The sequence below is a fragment of the Agelaius phoeniceus genome, chromosome 6, assembly GCF_051311805.1.
Source record: "Agelaius phoeniceus isolate bAgePho1 chromosome 6, bAgePho1.hap1, whole genome shotgun sequence".
Lineage (NCBI taxonomy): Eukaryota > Metazoa > Chordata > Aves > Passeriformes > Icteridae > Agelaius > Agelaius phoeniceus.
Window position 1 is genome coordinate 58,055,697 of NC_135270.1, and position 22,229 is coordinate 58,077,925.

The 22,229-nt window shown below is 46.0% G+C and overlaps 1 protein-coding gene and 1 long non-coding RNA gene across 15 annotated transcripts in view; one reads left to right on the plus strand and one right to left on the minus strand.

Moving 5' to 3' along the window:
- Positions 1 to 95: 95 nt before the first annotated feature.
- Positions 96 to 17,683, plus strand: LOC143694424 (uncharacterized). The gene is made up of 2 exons (XR_013182905.1): positions 96 to 209; positions 17,263 to 17,683. It is a non-coding gene; the product is annotated as an uncharacterized LOC143694424 (long non-coding RNA).
- The window catches only part of SYT16 (synaptotagmin 16), a 115,970-nt gene continuing 101,522 nt past the window's right edge, over positions 7,782 to 22,229 (minus strand). For all 14 annotated transcript variants that reach the window (XM_077180811.1, XM_077180810.1, XM_077180809.1 and 11 more), the window contains 2 exons: positions 17,976 to 18,091; positions 7,782 to 16,269 (listed from right to left, as the gene is read on the minus strand). In XM_077180811.1, coding sequence (XP_077036926.1) covers positions 16,072 to 16,269; positions 17,976 to 18,091 — 314 coding nt within the window. In that variant the 3' untranslated portion in view covers positions 7,782 to 16,071. The remainder of the gene's footprint in view (positions 16,270 to 17,975; positions 18,092 to 22,229) is intronic.

Below are 22,229 nucleotides of genomic sequence, written 5' to 3' on the forward strand. Positions count from 1 at the left end.
CGTTGCTAGGAGCGCTGCTAGGAGACGGTGACGCTCTCTCCATCACTGGCGCGACTCGAGGCCGCGGGGAGGGAGGGAGGAGGAAGAGGGGAGGAGGGAGGAGCAGGTCCCCACCGCCACCGGGATGCTCCGCGCCGGGCCGCGCCGGGCCGGGCTGCGGGGTGAGCCGGAGGATGGAGCGGGTGCCGCGGCTCAGAGCGGGACAGGCGGTGAGGAGCTGCAGGATGGGGACGTGAAAGGCCAGAACAGGGAGGGGGGAGCAGCCCGGGGAAGGGGGTGGGCAAGGAGGGCCATAAAACCTCCCGCCAGGGCGGGCTGAGGGATGCGCGGAGCGGGCCGGCAGCCGCGGAGGCGCCCGGTGCTCATTGCGGCACTGAGAGGGAGAGAGCTCTGCTCGCTTCAGGGAAAGACCGGGAGAAATACAACCCGGTGCCTGGAAGGGCTGGAGGGAGAGGAGTCAATTGGTCCTGCTGGCAGAGACCAGCTCTCTTACTGGGTCATGTTCCTTACTGGGTCATGACCTTCTGCTCTCTTACTGGGTCATGTTCCTCTTCCCTTCTGATTTATGATTCTCCCTTTTCCCTCCATCAGATCCTGGCCCACTTTTTCCCCTGAGCTTTTGGGATGTTCCACCAAGGTGCCCTGGGTCCCACCCTGGCACTTACACCCATGGTCCCATGGCCAGAAATTGGATGGCTGTAGGATAAAAAGCTGCACAGTAAAACAACCCAGACCTCCTCTCAAGTAAAAGAGCAGGTCACTGTGGGGTAGCACAACATCTCAGACAGATAGCAGGATTTTACTGCTGAGCACACTCCTCAGGGCACTGGGTAGGTTACCAGGCTCAGTCTACCCTCACAACCAAGGGTCCACCCAGAAAAATATTAAAAGGAGTCAGTAAAATCTTACCTGTATAATAGAGTGTGCAGAAAGAGGGGAAAACCCTTCTCCTGAAAGCCTAGCTCTGTATGTAAATACTGGCAGATAGGAAAGTAAAAAAAAAAAAGTTGTTTGTTTTTTTTTTAAATACACCAGCTATGTGTAGGGACCTTCTCTGGAAGAGGTGGGTCACTCCCAGAGTGAAAAGGAATTGCACAAGATGAGTTTTTCGGACAGCCAGATTGGTGCCAATGGCTGCAGTGGAGTTACAAATACAGCACTGGCTCAGATCAGCCCCAGCACCAAGCCTGGGCTTTGATCAGGACTCCTCTGCAAGGAGAAACATCTCTAGACAATAAATGTTCCTCTGCACCTGCCAGCTGTTGTCCATTTCCTCACAACTACCATGGAGGACACCACACACACTGCTCCTGACAGAGTCATGTTCATGGCACAGCCTCCCTATCCAAGCAGTCACTCAGTCCAGCCCAGAGAATCTCAGAGTGGTTTGGGTTGGAAGGGACCTTAAAGATGTTCTTGCTCCACCCTCTGCCATGGGCAGGGACACTTCCCACTACACCATGTTGCTCAAAGCCCCATCCAGCCTTACCTTGAACACTTCCAAAACAGCCACTCCCACCTCCCATCCTGGTACTAAAGGTGACTCAAAGGCTCAGACAATGCCAAAAACAAGGCAAGGTGCAATGGGAACACATTCATTTTGACAGCATTTGAAGCTCCTGGGCAGCTCCCTGTTCCCCTGGGGTCTGTAAGATGTCTAATGCATATTCTATCAGGTCATGTCACTACTGGAAGGACACAGGAGTTCCCTCCCTCTGGTTGCTCCATGAAGGCTCTGCAGAGGATTTTGAGCCAGGCTTTGTCCTCTTCCCTCTTAGACAGTGGGAATGGAGACACACTGCATTTGGCATCCACCTGGATCAATATCTCACCCAAATTTTAACAAACTGGGTCTTGGCAAGCCCGAGACTCAGCTAGCACATGTCAATGCAGCAGCCTCAGATCAGTTATTCCCTTGACTTGGATCCCCTGCCTGCATTTGGTACTCAATGTGCACAAACATGGGCACCCATGGTTCCCCTGGTCTCTGCAGCTTAAGGAAAGATCACTCAGGGCCACAAATTTACTTCAAATTATCTCTGAATCTCTGCTTCTTTTATTGAGAAGTCAAATGAAGCTCCAACTAATTTCAAATTTGAATTTTCCAGGACAATAGGAAGGCACTAGAATTTAATTGATTTTGATTACCTGCCTTATTATTATGCTGTCAGTAGCAGTAGTTCAGGTTGGTGTAATGTTAAATTTACTGTGAGGTGAATCTGACATTTCTCTACTGCTGAATTGAGGACTTGAGCAATTCTTCAGCTCTTCACAAAGATGTTGTAATTAATTCAGTAACATCCCTTCTGTAAGCAGAGATAGAAAAGGAAGACACAGGAGCACCTACTCCATGCCTAAGAGCTGAATGAACGACAGCATCACTCACTCCAATCTCTGTGGAATTTACTGTATTTTTTTTTTAACATTCAAGACAATTTCTGCTGCAAAGACATACCTTCCCCTCTCCTGTCAGCACAAAAACAGGACTTACTAGCAGGCAGTAATAACACAGCCAAAAGGTCAGCTGTGTTTCCTCAGCTGGATCCAAGGAGTGTTTCCATCCCCTGACCAGCCCTGAGGAAATTCTTCCACAATCCAAGTGTAGCTGCTTTTCCTTGCCCACTTTCCAAGGGGGCAGAGTGTGCAGGGAAGCAGATCCCCTGCCAGTGTAAACCAGCACTGCTCTGCTGGCTCAAAGGAAACTCCATCAGGAAGAAGAGAAGATGCCCCATCCCATCCCATCCCATCCCATCCCATCCCATCCCATCCCATCCCATCCCATCCCATCCCATCCCATCCCATCCCATCCCATCCCCTTCCTCCTGCCATGGAAGCTCAAGAAATCACCTCTCTCCTTGTCTGGAGTTTTCCCCTCTGCCTGGTCAGGAATCTCTGCCCAGCTGACTCACACAGTGTTTTAGTGCAGCAGAAATTAAACAGACCCATGAGCTGGGACCAAAGTCTCTATTGACAGGGATATTATTTGAGAAGACAAGATTTTAAATGTGTGCTGCACAAGATAAAGCCTGGACAGGCAGACAATAGAAGAGCAGCTTTTTCCTTTCATTTTAGTTTTTCGAAAGCAGGATTGCCTGACATATTCAGTGCTATAACAAATACATGTTTTTAAATAGTTTAGAGCAGTTGGAAATATAAAACCCTGGAACATTTGCATTTACTTTAACTGTCTCACAGAATTAGAAAAAAAAAATCAATTCCTTCATTTCAAAGCAGTTATGTCTTCTCAAGTCAAGTGTTTAAAGAACTGAATTAAATTAATGTGCCGTTTTGAATTCAAGCACCAAACATTCAAAAGATGTGTGTAGAAAAGCACCAGCCACCCCAGGCTGCATATACCTACACAGGTGCTGCATTTCTAAACACAGCTTGCAGAAGGCATTTTCAAAAGATAAAATGCACCCAAAATGTTCTGCATTTGTACCTGAGAAGTTTCAGATGTGAGGAGCTGCATCCCAGGCTAGGTTTCATCCTTGGCCTGGCCCACTCAGACACAGACCCTCCAAAGCTCTCCCAGCCATTGGCTTGTCACAGCAAATGAAGATGAGTGGCTCCAGTTTCTGGACCCTGTTCAAGCCTCCCAGTGGTTGCCCAGCCTCAGAAGGACCAGATGCCTTGGGAGGCTAATCCTGCCTCCATCTAAAATGCAGACAGCTCTTTCTCTTTCTGTTCTTTCTGTATAGAACACTATTTTTCACCTCTGTCTTCCTACTCATTGTACAAGAAAATATGTTGTTATTTTAATTTTTTTTTCTTTTACCCTTTTTACATTTGAGAAAAAACTTTTTAAAATCTTCTGAAACAAGCTGGGAAAGAGCAGAAAAAATGAAATTCATTTTCCTACATATCTGTGCTCTTTACCCCCTACACTCTCCCCACATCCCCAACCAAATTCCATCACATCCCCTTGGGCACCCCCAGCTCAACCAGGGGCAGCTGGAGCTGTCACAATGGGCCAGCTCACCGACCCTTGGCCATCCAACCCACTCCTTTCTGCTTCTCTGGAAATGATCTCCTGCCAGCTGACAAAATCTGTGGAAGCATAGCTGCCTTTGAGACAGTTACCCTGCTCTCAAATGTGATTGAAATTGGCCAACCTGCTAAAAAGTGATGGTGGTGGAAGAGAGACTGGCGAGGAGACAGATGGCAGACAGCTCAGCTTTAGCCTCCACTGAGCTGATTGAGAAGTGGGAATGCTTTCACCCTCTCGTGAAAAATGATATCACTCTTTCGCTGAAATTCAAAACTTAGTTTCCTGACATTAAAAATGTGACTTTTCCAAGTGGTCAAAATTAGGATGTAAAAAAAAAAAAGGATGTCTTGACAAAACAGCACTTGGTGCTTTGCCAAGGGATGAAGTCATTCTAAAGAATTAAAATGCAGCTGGAGGAAGGACAGGATAATCAGAACGATAAAACACAACACAGCCGGGGCCCACACGTGCTCATGCTGAGCAGTGCTGTCCCAGCAGGAGCAGCAAGTGGAGTGCTGAGCCCTTGCATTTGCATGGTGCTGCTGTACACAGAGCACAAACCTGAGTTTTTGCTCCCAAATTCATGGGCAGCCTCATTTGGGCCAAGCTGACCAAGTGCTGGCACCAAGACCGATGAAATTCAGTGCCAGCAGCTCCATCCTTGTGTGTGCTGGGCTCACATGGGGTCACAGGCAAGTCTGCCTGCAGGAATGAAACCAACCCTGGGCTGGTTAGCCCTGAACTGGGAATCAGCCTGGGAAAACCCTCCTGAGGCTGAGGACACTGCCACAAGGACAGGGTGAGGCTGCAGGAACAGCAATGAGAGCGTGGTGTTCCCAGCAGTGCCCAAATCCTCCAGAGCCATCACCAGCATCCCTCAGCACTGGGGTGTGGGATTGACATTCTCTGAACCTGAGAGAAGCAGAGAAAAGAATGATCAAAACAATTCTTACCTCATTTACTGCTCCTGTTGTTTTGTGAACATGTGGAATGTGTTGGAAGATTACTTACCTGAAGGAATTTGGTAATTGGATTCTGGTGTGAGTGTTTTTTGTTTTCTTGACCAATCTCTGCAAACTGTGTCCTGAAGGTAGGTCAGGAGATTTAGTTGAGTGCTTGTGCAGTTTCAGTTTAGATGTGGTATAATACAGAATGGAATAATATAGTATAATAAAGTGATTAATTAGCCTTCTGATATCAATGGAGGCAAATGCATCATTTCTCCCTGCCACAGGGGTCACCTTGAATCCCATACTGGGGTTACTGGGGAGGAAGGAGAAGGGTGAGCTGGTGGGAGAGCTGAGGCTGGTTGATTGGGCAGGGAGAATTTTTAGTGGTTTTCAGAAGATGCATGGGGTGAAGCAGTGTTGGGATAACCAAGCCAGGAAAATGATGTCCTGGTAATGGCTCAGACCCTGGCAGCAGCACCCACCTGAGCTCCCAAACCCCGGGGCAGGTTACAGACAGTGCCTGGCTCTGCAGATCCCCCTCTGTGCCTGGAGGAGCTGCTGGGGCACTGCTGCAACCCAGAGCAGACCCAACCCAGCCTGCAGCCCCTGCCAGCCCTCTCACTGAGCCTGGTCACCCAAGAACATCAGCCCTTAGCAAAACATGTATTTCATCCCCAGGTCACACCAAGGAGGGTGAGTTTTTCCAAACTCCCTAGTTTCTCTCTGAGCCTCCCATTCCTCCACTGTCTTTAAGATGAAGTGCCCTGGGCTGGGTTTTCTGTGTCCTCAGACATGTCTTGTATCAGCTGCCTTTGCTGAGGTTTCCAAGCACTGAAGTTACCAACTGTTGCCAGAAAAAGAAACTCTATTTCAGGGCTGGTCCTGGAAAGCCAACCCTGTGGGTGCCAGCAGGGCTGCAGAAATCGTGGTTTCTCATGTCTCCCTCAAATCTGGCACTGCTATTCTGAGAGGAACAAACTAACCCCAGTTCAAAGTCACCAATCTGGGAATTTTTTAGTTTCTATCACTCTCCATCTTAATGTGGGCAGGGATTACAACTGCAACCTGCCAGAAGTAAACCACTCACAAATGCATCATGACCAAAGGTAGATGCAAACAAAAGCAGCCACCAGACACTGACACACCTTTTGTTGGCCCAATTTCACCTCTCCAGCTCATCATTTGAGCTCTTACCTTTGTTTCCACCAATGGCCACCCCAGCTTTGATGGGGGAGATCCCTCCATGTCAGGACCCAGGACATCCCTCTGGCTGTCCTGAGCAGCCCAGACCCCTGCCAGGGGGCTCAGAGACCCTGGCACAGAGCCCAAGATGCTCCTGTGGTTTTGATTATGACCCATGGAGCAAGTTACCAATCTTAGATGAAGATCTGCAGACCATGACAAATTAAGTAGAATGATACTGAATTTATCACAAGGTGAAAAAGCAGATTTTGGGGTTTTTAGAATGGGGATTCAGGGGGGCAAGATGGAGGGATCTGGGCATGTCCAGCCTTTCTCCTTCTTCTTCTTCTTGGCCTCCATCTTCTGCTGTGATGTTGGCACTTTTAGATTGGTTTAGAGTAGAAGCTCACTGTCTAACATAGGTGATAGGTACTGGGAAGTAATTGTAAACATTGTACATGTATTTTTTGGTATAAAGACATAAACACTGCCCTGGGGGCAGGCAGAGTGCCTGGAACTGCCCTGCTGAGCTGATCTCAGCTGGACAGGAGAAAGAATTTTATAGATAAGGAACAATAAACAACCTTGAGGCTGAGAAATGAAGAGCTCTGACTCCTTCTTCAAGCACCAGGCTGGGAAAAGAGACTTTCCAACTTTTCTCAGGGTCACTCTGACCAGTGAGAGATCCCAACACCTCCACGCCCCACACACGCAGCCAGGATGGCAGCAAGGCTGGTGTCTGCACACAGCAGGGACACTGGGGACACTGCCTGGGGACACTGACCCCATGTGCCCACACATCCCTGGTGTGCAGGAGAAATGCTGAGTGCAGGGAACCACCACAGAGGGGCTGGAGGGGCTTCTCCTCCAACTCCTGCCAGGGCTGGGTGGGACAGCAGGGAAGAGCAGATGTCAAAGGCACAGCCAGAGCTTCTCCTTCCCCACACAGAGCTGGCTGAATGGCTCTATGCAGAGGGAAGCAGAGACATGATGGTGATGCCTTAGGATTTAGCTTTTATATGTTTCAGGTCCTGTACTGCATTAGTGTGTAACTCTAAAAGTCCACAGCCTGTCAGCTGCTGTTCTCCCATTTTGTTCAGACAAAACAATTCCTCTCTATGCCTGAACCCCAAGGACACCTCATTGTCTCAGGCCCCAAGAGATGCAAACAGCAGTGAACTGGGGGAGCAAACTTGGAGTAAATTACTTCATTACCTGAAACTGTAATTTCAGGATTAACCCCTTATATGGAAATGGACCAAACTTGTAACTGTATGAAAAACTTGTGACCATTGTCCATCCTGGGTGTAGCCCCTCAGAGGCTTTCCCTGCCCAAGGTGTCCCTAGTGAAGGCCTTCAGTAAATACCCACTTTTATTCTCTTCATTTGGTCTAGCCTCTTTCAGACAGCCACTCCAGGGCACCAGTGGGAGATGGGAATCTCTTCAGCCCCTGGAACACCCCATCCTGCTGCCACAGAGCCCCTGTGTCCATGTGGATGGACAGGGGGACCAAGGGCAGGGCAGACACTTCCCCTTCCTGCCAGTCCTGCATTATGCACCAGGCACCTGCATCCCTGCTCTGAACAAAGCACATCCCCCTCTCCTGGATGCATATTCACTCCTTTCTGCCACAGAGAGAACAAAAAGGAAGACAGGGTGGGTTTGCATGTCTACATGAGCCATCTGCTTCTCTTTTATTGATAAACCTGTAACAGCAGCATTCTCCATGACAAAATAAGGCTGTTTCTAAGGTGTGGACAGCTGTGTGTGCAGGGCTAGTTTCAGCCCAGAATTCTGCAGAAGCTGGGTTCAATGCTGATTTTTTTTTCCAGTCAGATATCATCCAGACATTAGTATTCCTAACACAGCATATAATTAGCAAGAGGCAATATATTGTATGATCATGCACGTTAGCACTTAAGTAAAATAAAAAATGTTTCATTGTCAAATTCATGAAAAGCTAAGAAATAAACCCATACCAGTTTTCCAGCTGAATATCTAAACATCTTTTCCTTGTACTTTTCATCTCTTTCAATCACATACCCAGCAAGTGAAACAATGCTCACACCATCCCAGTGGCCCCTCACCAGTCAATGCCAACCATTCAGCAATAGATTCAAGGTACAATTTTGAGTGCAAATCTTTGAGCTTTACAAAAATGAAAAGGACATATAAATTTGTTTCTTATAACTTTCACAGTAGGCAAAGTTCTCCCTTTATAGCTTTATTTACCAGAAAAATAATTCATCAATAAATGCAAGCTGTAGAAGCCTTGCCTTTGTACCAACAGAAGTTAAGGATGTGGCATTCATATTAATTTGTCTGTATTGTTATTTTTTAAAGTAAACAATTTATAGATAAATTTTGTGCTTGTCCAGAGTCGTTGTGGATGTGCTCAAGGCCAGGTTGGATGGGGCTCTGAGGAGCCTGGTCTAGTGGGATATTACACATGGCAGGGGGTTGGAATGAAATGGTCTTTAAGGTCCCTCCCAGCCCAAACCATTCAGTGCTTCTGTGATCTCAGGCTGGGAAAGGGGAGCTGAGAACTCCATGGTGCTCCCTCAGCCATGGGGCTGAATCACTCCAAACACCAGCCAGCTCTCTGTGCTGAGGAGATGGCAGCAGAGAAAGGAGAAATAGGAAATATTCTACTAAACACCAGGGGGGAGGCTCACAGCTCTGTCCTGTGGCAGCAAACCACAGGAGGGACATCTGTGCACCCACAAAGCTCCTGAGGGGAGCAACTCCCACCTCTTGGAAAACAAGGAGGAAACAGGACAAGGACACACCTCAGTGTCCAGCTGTGCCCACAACAGAGACAACAAAACCCTGCCAGAGATGGTATATTGTTCCAATATAGAAAGAAGTCAATACACACTAAAAATAACTTATTACATACTGTGTATTTAAATCAACAGTCAAATATACATTGAGATGTGCTTCATGCAAACGCCCCGTGGCACTCTGCCGTAAAAACCATTTTTTATATATACACACACACATATAAATGTCACACAGTATTTAAATGCTAAGTCTACCAAATGATTACTTCATTTACTCTTCTTGACAAACAAAACTCTCTGCTGGGAAAAGTCAATGAAGTTACAGCTGAGAACAAAGCCCAGCAAGACACAAACCACAGCAATGCCAGCAGAGGAATACAGCAGAGATGTGATGCCAGTTTAATTGGAAAACTTGTGCTTGAGGTGCCACAAAGTGACAAAGGATTGGAGGACAGGTTTTATCCTGAGCACCATGAACATAAAATATTGCTACCAGGCACTGACCTGCCTTGGACCAGAGCTCTGCAGACATTAATGAGAGGGTGGGAGATGCAGTGATGGAGACAGCATGAAGGAAAAACACCTGGAAAGTGCTAACAAGACATAACAGGGATGAGGAAAACTGGCAAAATTATAGGATTTTTTTTTTTCCTGGTTGTTAATGAAGAGAGAAATTTGCAATGTTACCCTAAGAGAAATGAAGAGAGAGGAAGTATTTGGCATGATGAAGTGCCTTCCCTGAAGGTCACAGCTAATTAATGGTTGTGGGGCTTGGGAAGAATCCTGCTTTTGTGTGAACCCTGAATCCTTGTTCCTCACCCATGGCCAATATCAGCTTTTTGTCTCTTGTTTCTCAGTAAGATCAGCCCACACTGGGAATGACTCTACAGGGGACAAACACCTCCAGAGTATTTGGTGTCTATTTGATGTCCCCCTCCAGAGCCAGAGGAAATAGAAAAGCAAGGAGGAAACATCCTTAGCTCCTCACACCTGCAGCTGCCAAAGCAGCTGTGATTTCTGTTACAGCAAAAAAAAAATTACTTTCCAATTTCCTTGAGAGATGAGCAAGTAACAGTTCTGAATGGAGTTTCACAGCTCCTGTCTGGCTTTTGTGTTTCTTCCTCAACTATTTCCAACCCCAGCTGCCCAATACTGACTGTGACCCAGTGGCCATACAGGTTTTTGGTGTGTGAGTTCAGACTCTCACAGCCTTCCTGCATCACTACCTGCAGTTTCCTCCTGCTCCACCAGTGATACCTCAGAGGATTCAGGAGTTTATTGTTCCAGTGATAGGCAATACCCTAATCCTATGCAGGTTCCCAAATTAAGACCAAAAAAGTCCCACCACTGTAATTTTGTCTGCCTTCTGCAAGAATTAGGTTTTCCCTGCTCTAGGTGTAAAGACCTGTCTAGTGGCAGAGCTCTGCTAAGGTTGTTCAGCTTTGCAGAGAGATTTCAAAATTCATCCATCCAGGACAAACTCAGGGGCAGAAAAGAGGGAGAAAAATCTCACCTTCAGCCTTCTGTTCTGGAGGAGCAGCACAGGGAGAGCCCAGCCCAGAGCTCTCCTCTTATCCCTTCATTTGTATAGAGGGCTTGTGTGGAGAACAGAGGGATTGTAATGCCAAAAGAGATGAATGGCATCTACCAAGTTTTTTATTGAGGCTACAATATTGACCTATATCTGCTTTACAAAGGTGAAAAAACATGGATAGCTGTGTGGGTTGAGCAGGAGCATCTTCCTGCTGCCAGCTGGCAAACAGCTTGGGGATTACAGCATGAGGATTAATAGCCTTTGTCATTTGTAAGTGCAGATGCTAACCTTACTCATATGACAGACTGATCTTCTTTGGATTCTGTGCCTGTTTGCTGTTCCAGAAAGATGACCTTGGGCTGCTGTGAGAGACAAAATATTTACACATTCATTTCTTAGGGCCCACAGCGTAGGCTGCAGGAAGACACAAGCTCGCTCTGCACTGAATAAAAAAATTTGTGTGCCTTCAGCAGAGCTGGAGCTCAAGAGTCAGGCAGAGAAACTGGGTTTCAGCTCAAGCTGGATGCCACTGCAGCCTGGCTGTGCTGCTTTCTGGAGTAAGGAGTGAGCAAATTCCCAGCTCTAAGCAGCACAAGCTCACCAAGAGCCTTCCCCTCCTGCCTCTCTCCCCCACCACCACCTTCCCACCACTGCCTGGGGTTTTCATTTCTTGCATGACAGCTTGCTAAATCCTCACCAGATCCCAAATAAACACCCAGACCAGCTCTGTGGAATTATCTTGGATGCCTTTCCAAGCTTTAGGATCTGTCATCTTCTGGCTGCTTGTATCACAGAGGCAGATGAGCTCAGAGCCAGCACTGCTTCCTGGGAGATGAGAATGTATTTGTTGGGGTATCACATGCTGGAGGGAAAAACCTGCCTCATTCAAAGTGTGAGCTTCTCTACAAACCCTGGCTGCTTTGTTTCTTCCCCTCAAACCATAGCTGCAAACATCACACTTAGCACATTTTAAATGGAAAGAGGATGCTCCTGCATACTAATTCCTGCAGGCTCCGTTGTCCTTTTGCAGAGCACAATGCCCATGAGAAAAGGAAGAAAGCAAATACAAACCAGGATCTTTCTTCTGCCATTAACTTGGTCCACATGGAGGTGAACAGGTGTCACTGTAAATATTTAAGTGTCACAGCCCAACCAACAAACTTCAAACTCTACAAGTGGACAAGAGAGCAGGAAGGCAAGGTCTTGATCAGGAACATCACAATTTTGGGATGAGATAATATGATGGAGCAGGCCATATTCTTTGCTCAGCTTTTCAGTCTAGTTTTCATGCTGAAGGGCAGAAGGCACGAGAGATGAGAGAGAAAAAGGCAGAGAGATGAAGTGCTATGATCACACAGATTAAAAATGATGATAAATATGGGAGTGGAAAGCAAGCACTGCAGGCACGCCAGCTCCAAGGTCACTGCCAGCTCCAGCTGAAGGGGAAAATGAAATGCCACCAGAGGAAAAGCCTGCTCCTCTGCCAAGCTGCCACCTTCAGCTTTATGCTGGGAAAATGATCAATAGCAGCTGGCAGCCTTTGGATCTGTGCATCCAGGAACTTCTAAGGCCATCCATGACTGAAGATCAGTCGGCTGTGTAAAGCACCAAATAACTCCTCGGGATCTGCAGCTGCTAAAAATACACCCCAGCATTGTCCACCTACCCGGGAGCTGCACAGCCCTCACTGCCCCTGGAGGGAAAGGAGACAAGGCAGAGCAACAGGAACAGGCAGGCCACAGCAGGGTCCAGCTAATTAAAGACACTGGCAAAAAGGAAACCCAGACAAATCAAAGGATGTGGAAGATCATCCAGATAAAGCCTTTGCAAATAGGTACTTCACAAAGTGAGCAGCGATTGCTGCAGCTCAGTGGGCTAAAAAAGGAGCTCATTTCTGTGGGCATCAGCTGAAGATCACCGTTATTATGGGGAGTAGAAGCACGGTGAGATCACTCTGTTCTGTTGTCAATAAACATTAAAAAAGAAAAAAGAAAATAGCAGCAGAGAGCTTGGCAGGACTGGGGCATGGTGGCTGGGGAGAGAACAAGGAAAGAACAGGCTGCAATCAGCTGAACAATGCTGTTCAAGATACAGAGATGGATCCAGGGCACTTGCCCATAATACTCTGGGCCAATGCAGTTAATCCCTTTCCATATTTTCAGGCCTCTTTTTATTTTTTTTTTTAAGAAAATTCAAATAAACTATAAAGTGGTGTCAAAAAGGAACAAATTATCTTAGAAAACATGAGGGCATTAGGAAATATCCATAATCTAGACCTGTAAATTCCCAAGCATCCCCGGACCAGGTTATCCATTCCTCTCCTGCTCCCTGAAATCCTCATGGCCTTCTCAGAGCTGTTCTCCCCACCTGGAACCCCACAGGAGCAGAGAGCATCAGCATCCACATGGAGAAGGCCAGGGGAGCACAGGGTCTATGACCTATCTGCAAGTCAAGTGACAGTCAGGATTCCCAGGGAATGGAAAACCTCCTGGAAATTCAGCCTTGTCAGCCACTTCCAAAGGAAACAGGGGGTTAAAGCAGTGACTAAAAGGGCAGTGGTGTTTACAGAAGAAAGACCATGAGCACAAGCCCAGCCTGTATCAATATTAGCAATGACTAATTCAATCTGTCAATGGGAAGAATTTACAGGAGCTTTGGAATATGCCAGAGCTGCTGCAAAGCCTCCATTTCACAGACAGTCAATAATGGAAGGAAAAATAAAACACAAAAGCAATAAAAATCCCAAAATACAGCTAGCAAACATGAGCACCCCCAGCACCTTGTCCATCCCAAGATTCCTAAATTTCTCCATGGCTTTAGCATGAACATAAAGAACCCCACAAAAGCACTTCTTGGGGCGTGGATGTGGCAAGAGTTTTGCCAGTAGCTCTAAAAACCCAATGGTCTCCCTGCCACAGCCCTTGCCCCCTCCCTCCAACATTTTTGACAAAATAGAAGGGTAAAATGTGGCAGCAAGGATGGAGCAACCTGCTTCCCTTGGACAGCCAAGTTTTAACACCTGCTTAGGTATTGACTTACTCTAAGTAAGCCATTTTCACTTGCTTTTCTCTGACTCCAAAAACTCTACAATGAAATTATATATTAAAATTCAATTCCCTTAATGCCATATCTTCAGAAAAGATCTTAATGTGAAAACAGCATGGAAGTCCAAACCCAGTGTACTTCATTGTTTTTTTAAATTATCTTTTTCATTAGGTTTTTCTTTTTTTAATCATGCTGTTATAAATCTGGGTTATCTCCAGTTCACTGCTGAAATGTATTATGAACTTACACTTTTTCCTTAGCTAATCATGAAGCATAGGCAAGGCTTTGCAGGTTCAAGAAGTTCTGAAGAAAATCTCAGTAAGTTTATTACACCCACACATTCCAGGTAATAAAAATTAATTATAAACACTTGCATATACATTTTATGCAGTTCAGGACCAAAAAGATGGAGACATTGGAAAACAACTAGAATCAGCCTTTTGAATTGGGCTGTTTCCTCTACTTTTTTATTTTTCCCCAGCAGAAAAGTGTATGATAAATGAAATTCTGTTCTGCTGGTTACCACTCAGATGTTCACTTTTCTTGCATTGATAATACAGCAGCTTTAACAGTGCAGTCAAGAACACATTTGCTGGATGAGCTGCATTTGGGTTAAACCCTGTCTGATGTTTCAAAGCCCCAGTAGTGCAAAGCAGACATGCCAGCTTATCTAGACAGTGGAGGAAAACCCTCCTGCATAGGATACCCACCAGTCTCCCTGGAAAAATGATGCTCAGACAGGTGATAAGAAGATACAAGAGTGTGGTCTGTAGAGTAACTTGCATCACCTGTAGCAGAAGTGCTTCTCTGTGCAGATTATTCTGTCTGCCTCCCTGGCCAGACAGAGCCTCTGTGACACCAAGTGATAACCTGTGAGTGCCCTCAGGGCCTGTCTAGCCTGGATGTGACAAAAACCAGCACCAAGGACCAATTTTGGTCAAACAGCCAGTGCCAAAATTTGCATTAGTTAGATTTGCACAGCACCATTGAAGCAAAGGAAGTGGCTGTGGTGCAGGAGGAGGCAGAATTTGGTGCCAGGTCTCTGTAAATGGCAAAAACAAACCATGAAGTGACTCGGTACAGACAAACCTCTTCAGCAAAATATTTCCTGTGTCTTGCTGTCATCAGCAGGAATGGAGAAAAGACAGTCCTCTCCTAGAGAGTGTGGGGAATGGGAGATTGGGCAGCTGATAGCATTTGGAGATCTCAGCAGCTCACTGCCTACATTCCACTGAGGAGGAACATTCTCCTTTGTGTCACACTCAGCACTGCAACAACAACCACTTAGCCAAGCAGCAGACTGAGACACATCCTCCATCCATCATCTCCACGACTTCAGCTCCCAGAGACAGGAAAAGAGATTAAAATGGAAAAGGACAGCGCAGTCTGAAAAGGAACCACGTGACAGTGTCATCACCTCATCCAGCAAGGCTGCTCCTTGCTTTGCTCTCAGTTGGAGGCAGGAAGCACAACTCTTTTCTCCTGTGCTAGTTCAGCAGAGCCAGCAGCCCCTCTGGAGCCTATTCCTGGCCTGCAAGAGAGCTCCTTCCCCAGCTTAGGTGACATGGTCTGGCATCCTCTACTGCTCAGCATGCCAAAACCAGACCCTTTCCATATCCCAAGGAGATATTACAGGAGATTTGAAGAAGAGCCCTCAACAAACTGAGTAGTGCTTTGCTGAATCACAGAAAAACCCCAGGTCTGAAGCCCTCTCTTGTAATGCTCACAGGAATGCTTTTCTGAATGAACCTCACTTCCAAAAATCACATGAACACATGGGCAAAACAATGCAGAAAGGAGTGATTCAGGCACAAAGGTGGCTGTGCAGTTTGTTCTGGTCTTTTTTTTTGGTATTTGTGATGACAGAAGCCATAACTTCAAGTAAACATCTAAACATGCATTGTATAATGCAATATAAAACTGATGCTTGTTATCTCTTGTGCAAACCTATGTCAATGCAGGCTAACAGGTGCACAGGGTGCCTAATTAAAAATACCAGTGGTATTTAGTCCTTATATCAATTGTTAGTACAGGAGAACAGTAGGAATGTCTAGGCACTTAAAAGTTGACAGAGAATTCAAGAGTGCTTTCTCATGCTGCCTGAAAAATATATCATCCAGTCTACAGTGGTATCAAATGCTTTTTTCTAGGACTTAGAAACACGATAATAAAAGGGAGAGGATGTGATCTGCATGCAGGTTAGCTTTTCTGTGAGCTATCTGCGTGGCAAGAATATTTGCAAACTTCATTAATACAAATAAGGGAAAAGGGGGAAGTGAGAGTTTACCCTAGAAGAAAACAGCATCACATCAGAATCAGTCTGTGGTGATTAAACCTATAGAAAAATGAGCAAGACAATGTCCAAGGAAAGGATTTTCCAAGTATTCCTGCTGCTTCTTACTAGGGTTATGTGGATGTAGAAAATGCAGGGCAAGCTGGTAAGGCAAGAACTAAACTTGCTTCCCAGGCCTTGCTATCTTTGATACCCACAGCTGCTGCCACTGGGGGGGCAGATTAAAGCTGTGTGCCCTGCCAGGGCTGGATTCTGCTGGCAGAGATCAAGGAGAGACAGTCCTTTGTGCCCACTAGGACTCCAGCAGTGTGTGCCACCTGCAGACCTGTGTCCCCTGTGCCTCCCTCATCTCCTGCCAGTGGCTCTGCTCCTCCTCCCCGCTGCTGCTGTGGCCCAGGGAGATCCAGCCCAGCATCTCCTTGCGCTTCAGGCCGCGCCTGCTGTAGATGGAGATCAGCAGGGTGACCTCAGAGAGCTGGAAGAGGGCAACCTGTGGTGGGGAAGATGAAACAGGAAAGCCTTATAAATATGATTGGCTGGCAAAAGACTTTGAGAATATGGAAACTGTAAGTGAGATTGGAATGAAAGCAAGCTTTGAGATACCTCAGTTACTGAACGACTGGAAAACAATGGTGTGGCCAGCTGAAGGTAATCCCCTTTTGATGAAACAACACCCTCTGCCTGCAGACAGGCTCAAGGGTCAGAGCAGACCCTACTAACTGGGCAGAAGGGGTCCAAAGAGTCATTTTTAAGGTTTAAAATGTAACAGAGAATGATAATGTAATGGTTATTATAGGCTGTTGGAAATGCTATAGGATTTGTATATTGTACTGTCACGGACATATTTTATGAGAAATCCTTTTGCTAGGATTTTTCTCCTGAGAAGCTGAGAGGCTTCAGAAATGAAATGTAAACAATAATTATCTGCTGCTGTGGAGTGCAACAGGTGCATCTTTGATTGGTCTCATGTGGTTATTTTTAAGTAATGGTCAATCACAGTCCAGCTGTCTCAGACTCTCTGGTCAGTTACAAGATTTTATCATTCCATCTGTTTCCTTTCTAGCCTTCTGATGAAATCCTTTCTTCTATTCTTTTAGTATAGTTTTGATATATCATTTTCTTTTAATATAATATTTATCATAAAATAATAAATCAGCCTTCTGAAACATGGAGTCAAGATTCTCATCTCTTCCCTCATCCTGGGACCCCTGCAAACACCACCACATTGTACTACGTTGGTTAGTGAAAATTAGAACATTCAACATAGAAGAAGAATTGTTGCATTGTAGCAGGTGCCTTGCTCTCTGATCCTCTCTTTTACTTTCTCATCCCCTTTACCACACTCTTGCCTTCTCTCTCTTTACCACTGTTCCAGTTTGCAAGACAAGATGTGTTCTATTACCATCTGTATGGCAGCTGTCTTTTGTCAGTGGGCAGTTTGCTTTATCTCTCTCTATGTGCTCACAATCACTCCTCCCTCTAGGGGGACATCAGCTGATAACAGCTATTGAATGTCACTGCATGGCTGATAAGAACTACAGCATCCCATTGGGAGATGTGAGCCCAGAGGGAGGAGCCAAGCATTCCTGCCTGGATATAATCTGGAGATCCTGGAATAACTGCACAGCTTCTGCACTGGATTTCCCAGAGGAACAGCAGCTGCCTCTTCCACTGGATTTTCAGAGGATGACTACACCCTTTTCTACAGGATCCCTGCTCCAGCAGAGCCACCCCTGACACTGCAGGAGGGCTGCAGCCACATTTCCAATGGCACTGCTGCCAACACCCTGACCCACAGGGTGTCAGGCTGGGTTCTGACTCTGTCAGTGTTGTTCTAGTGTACATTGTTTTATTTTATCCTTTTATTTTCTTCCCTATTAAAGAACTGTTATTTCCTGCTCCCATATTTCTTACCTGAGAACCCCTTAATTTAAAATGTATAGCAATTCAGAGGGGTGGGGAGGGTTTACATTCTCCATTTCAGGGGAGCCTCCTGCCTTCCTTAGCAGACTCCTGTCTTTCCAAACTGAGACACTCTCTTTCCCTCTCTCAGGCCTGCTCCAAGCTGTGACTAGCAGCTCCCAGCAGTGCCCCTGCACCCAGGCCCTTTGCAACAAACCACAATTTCCATGACCTGGCTTCAGAGATCTCTCATCTCTGGCTGTCCTGACCATCCTACCCCCAGCTCCTACAGACCTGGAAGATGAAAGTCTCCTTGTAGACAGGGTTGGGCTGTGCCCGGCGGAGGGAGGTCTTGCAGCGGGACATCTCCTGACCCACAGAGTTGCGCAGGCAGAGCTTCCCATAGGTGTCTAAGACAAAAAAATAAGGGAAATTACATGTTTGGGGCAGGTGAGAGGCTAAATGAATGACCCAGGCAGTCAAAAAACACCCCCAAAAACCATCCAAGCAGAGCAGCTTAGTCTGCAGTGAACAGCAGATGAGGGCTGGATGGCATTTATGGTAAAATCCATGGGATGAGAAGCAGATGATGAAAGCACCTCTGGGATTTTCTCATATTCAGCTGGGGAGAAAAGAAAACTGATGCATGTTTCAGCCCTACTCTGTTGCAGTATATATCACAGTTGAGACTGCCATGATACACAGAGCCTCACTGTACAATTTCAGAAGGTTTCAAGCATTCCCCCCAAACAGAATAACACCATACCACATCAGAAGGCTTAAGGAGCCTGCCCATACAGAGTAACATCCTATCACTTCAGAAGGCTGCAAGGGTCTACCCTTTCTTGTTCTTCAGCCCAACCTTTTATCCCCCTCATGTTGATGCACTGCACCTGTGTGCCCTCTGTTCCCTTGGGTGTTTGCTCAGCACACCTGGGCACTCCATGGCTCATTGCTGTCACTGCTGCTCACCTGCTGCTCACAGCTGTGCCCACTGGGGATGAGGCTGGGCCACAGACCCATTCCCAATCACCACAAACTTTGTACCTACATCACTGTCTTGGAAAGAACGGGATATCAGGTACCCAGTCCCAGCAAACCTGTGTAACCAAAGCTATGAGCATCTCCATGGATTCTCCACTTCAAATGGTGTCTCCACCTTCCCTTCCTCTCCCTCACAATCAAGCTTCATTGGGGCTGACTTACCCAGGCTTCCTTCAGCTGCCCTTGCCTCTCCACCACTATTTATTTTTTGGGATACTAAAAAATAAGGGTCTTGAAAAAGAGGGAAAAACACCCTGCAGAAACAGTGAAATTATTTGATCTCCCATAATAGTTTTCCAAAATCTCATATTACTTTTTTGGTGGACCCAAGTTGAATTTTATTTACAATTTAAGTCTATACAAGTAGTAAAACATGCTTAGCAAATACAAGGAAAGGATGGTCCAATTTAGTGCTCCTGTAAATCTGCTCTTTAAATTCCTGCTGCCTCCTGTATTAATCAGTTCTCCTCTATTACATGGTTACTAATACTGTGGTGTCAGAGCTCCCAGAGCTCCACAGACCCAGCTCAGTGTAAGTTTTCACCTCGCTCTGCACATGACAGTGACAGATTGCTTGGCTAGACAAGTCCTCTGCTAACCTCTTCATAATCTGTGCCTGGGTCCCTGCAAGTCAGTATTATTTCAGAGTGTGCTGAAGATAGGAAATAAATAACAAGCCTCCATCTCTTGTCTGCAGCATTTCTACCCTCTCCTGTTCCCGTTTGATGTGCTATTTTACGCACTTATCTACTGAGCAACACAAGGTGTGAAATTGCACTTCAGGTGTGAAAACACTTCCACGTCTCCAAAGCAGGGCTTCCCGCTCCTCTCAAACTGTTCCCCTGAAAAAGCTGTCAGGAGGCTGACAATCAAGGAGCAAATTGTGAGCCTGCACAGCTGTACAGCTATCGAGTTACTGTGGGGAAAGTTCAGCCCAGTCATTAGCTGGGGGTGCCAGCTTGGCTCCCAGCAGAACGCTGGGGATGGAGAGGATCTTGCCAGCAAAGACCAACTTGTCACACAGAAAGGGAAAGCTCTGATTCAATTTCCTGATTGTGTCTGGGAAGGAAAAAAACCCCACTTTACTGAAAGGTGTAATTTCCACTAATTTCCACTGTAATATTCAGTGTTGAGGGACTGAAATCTGTAACAACTTCAGGCTCATCAGGAACACAAAGCCCGAGAGAGGACCCTCTGTTCCAGCTTGACTCAATGTGAAAGCAGACACAACTCCTACAGTGTTTGTAGGGATGTCACTGTACTTGGCACTGACAAACCACGATGTGCACTGAAGCATTCCTCATGTGTAAGTCCTGGCTGCTGGTCTAGACTGCAGGCAGCTCCCTGAAAATAAAGATAAGTAGGGTTTTTTTGGATTTTTTAAATGTATTCATTGGGGTTTTTTTGTTTTTTCTGAGAAGGGGATTTCAAAATTTTGGAAGAACTCCACCAGACTGATTTTTAAATACAAACAAGCAGGTAATTAGTACAATTCTCTGTTTGAACTTCAAAATTTTTCTTTCTTTTCACTACCATCCCAGCATTACCTTCCTATGCTATTTTAGGGAAAGGTGTCCCACACATGCCTGCATCTCTTTTTCTAAGAAGACAGGGAAAGCACTGAGGTCTAGATTTTACTTTCAGTAAACCTTGCTGTCATACTTCCTTCTGACTTTCACCAGTTCTGGCAGCTCAGGTGGGATTCATCACACCTAACTGCAGGCACATCCATCTGAACAGTGCCCAAAGGAGTCAACCAATTCATAATCCAAAAAGCAGATGCCATAATTCAGCACAGATCTAGCAGACAGTGATACCAGCACAGATGATTTAGGTGTTAACACTAAAGCAAGTGCCACAGCTAAAGCACCTCATGGGATACTGTTTCAGCATGTCCCAGTTAATTTTGCAGGCAATGAATGGATGAGGGTCTTACAGCCATAACCTCCAGGATGTCACATCCCTGACTGAGGCCTCAACTTTTGCAAGTGAGGAATAACACAGCTGGCTTTGAGGAAAAATGACCACCACACCACCAATGAGTTAAAGTCAGAAAAGTTGGCTTTTTCTTTAATATATGTCAGATTTCTACATAATTCTGCACCAAGACCCCGTCTGTTCAGTACCAAGGTAGGTGAGAATTCTGCATGTATCCTCTGGATCAGGCTGGAAGGAGACTGTGGTCAAGGCAGAACTAATACCAGGAGCCCTATTCATCCCCAAGAAAACACAGGCACAAAACCAGTGCAAGTCACAACTAAATCAGGCTGGAAATTCTCCTCAAGTTTATTCCACTGGGTGTATTTTACCAGCCAAACGAATCAAGCTTGCCTGAACAGAAATAAAAGAGTAGGTGTGGATCATATATTTAGCATCTGAAATTTGCTTTGCAGAGTTGGTACGTATGAGGCTGAGCTGTTATTCTGCTTCACTAACTAAATTTTAAGATTGTAGTTTTGCCTTCCTGCATTGTGCTCTTTGCAGCATCTTTTTGGGTATCTCATCAAAAAATACAGCTTTTCTTGTGATCCACTCTGGTCCTCTGGGATGGAAAGCTCTCCCCTCCTGTTGACTTTGCCAAAGAAAATCCATCCCCAGTTACACAGTGAAATTAGTGTTGCTACAGCAAGGATGAACTTGACGATTTACTGAGGAATGTATGTGTAAGAGCATCTATTCATTATGAAGGCAAACATTTTCCACCTAATTACATGCTCAGGTTCAGTAATGGCCTCATTACCGTGTGTCTCAGCACTCTGTGCTCTTCACAGTGTTTACTTTTGTGCCACCTCCATCAAGCACAAAAGGAAAAGAGATTAGGCCTGACACTCTTTAAAGCGCCTAAGTACTCACCTTCTGTTTAGGCACCCGTCTCACTGAGTGAGGAAGAGTGAGACCTCTAAAGATCTGGGAGTGTCTGAGACTGCAGCTTGCCCACGGTTACACAGAAGTCTGTGAAGATCCAAGAACAAAGTCTAATTTTGCCAAGACCAATTTTAGCACGGCATCTACCAGGCTCTCCTTTCCATGCAGGTTTTGGAAGAGAAGTTCTTGCTGCATTCAGAGCATTTTTGCTCTGAACTCATCTTGCCTCTCTGGTATGAGTGGACTGCACGATGTCCACGTATACATAAAATACCAGCATCTCAGCATTTAATACCAGACTGAAAAGCACTAAATCAAGGAATGCTGTAATAAGCCAGACACATTTTGGGCTAGTGCTGCATCTTCTTACTCCAGAGGGTTGGGCAAACCTCTCCTCGTTCAGACTGCTCTGTCTCCATCAACCATCAAACACCTCTGGAGAGCTCATCTGCAAAGGCAATCAGTTTTTCCAGGATTCTTCTAATGACCCATTTCTGTCATGATTCTTCTGAGGGAACTAACTGATAATGACAACTCAGGGGAATAATCAACTGTAATTTATGCATTCCTGTTTTTGGAGCGGGGACCAGAGCGACAGCGTTCTGCTTTCACTTACACTAAGCACCACCACTATTAGTA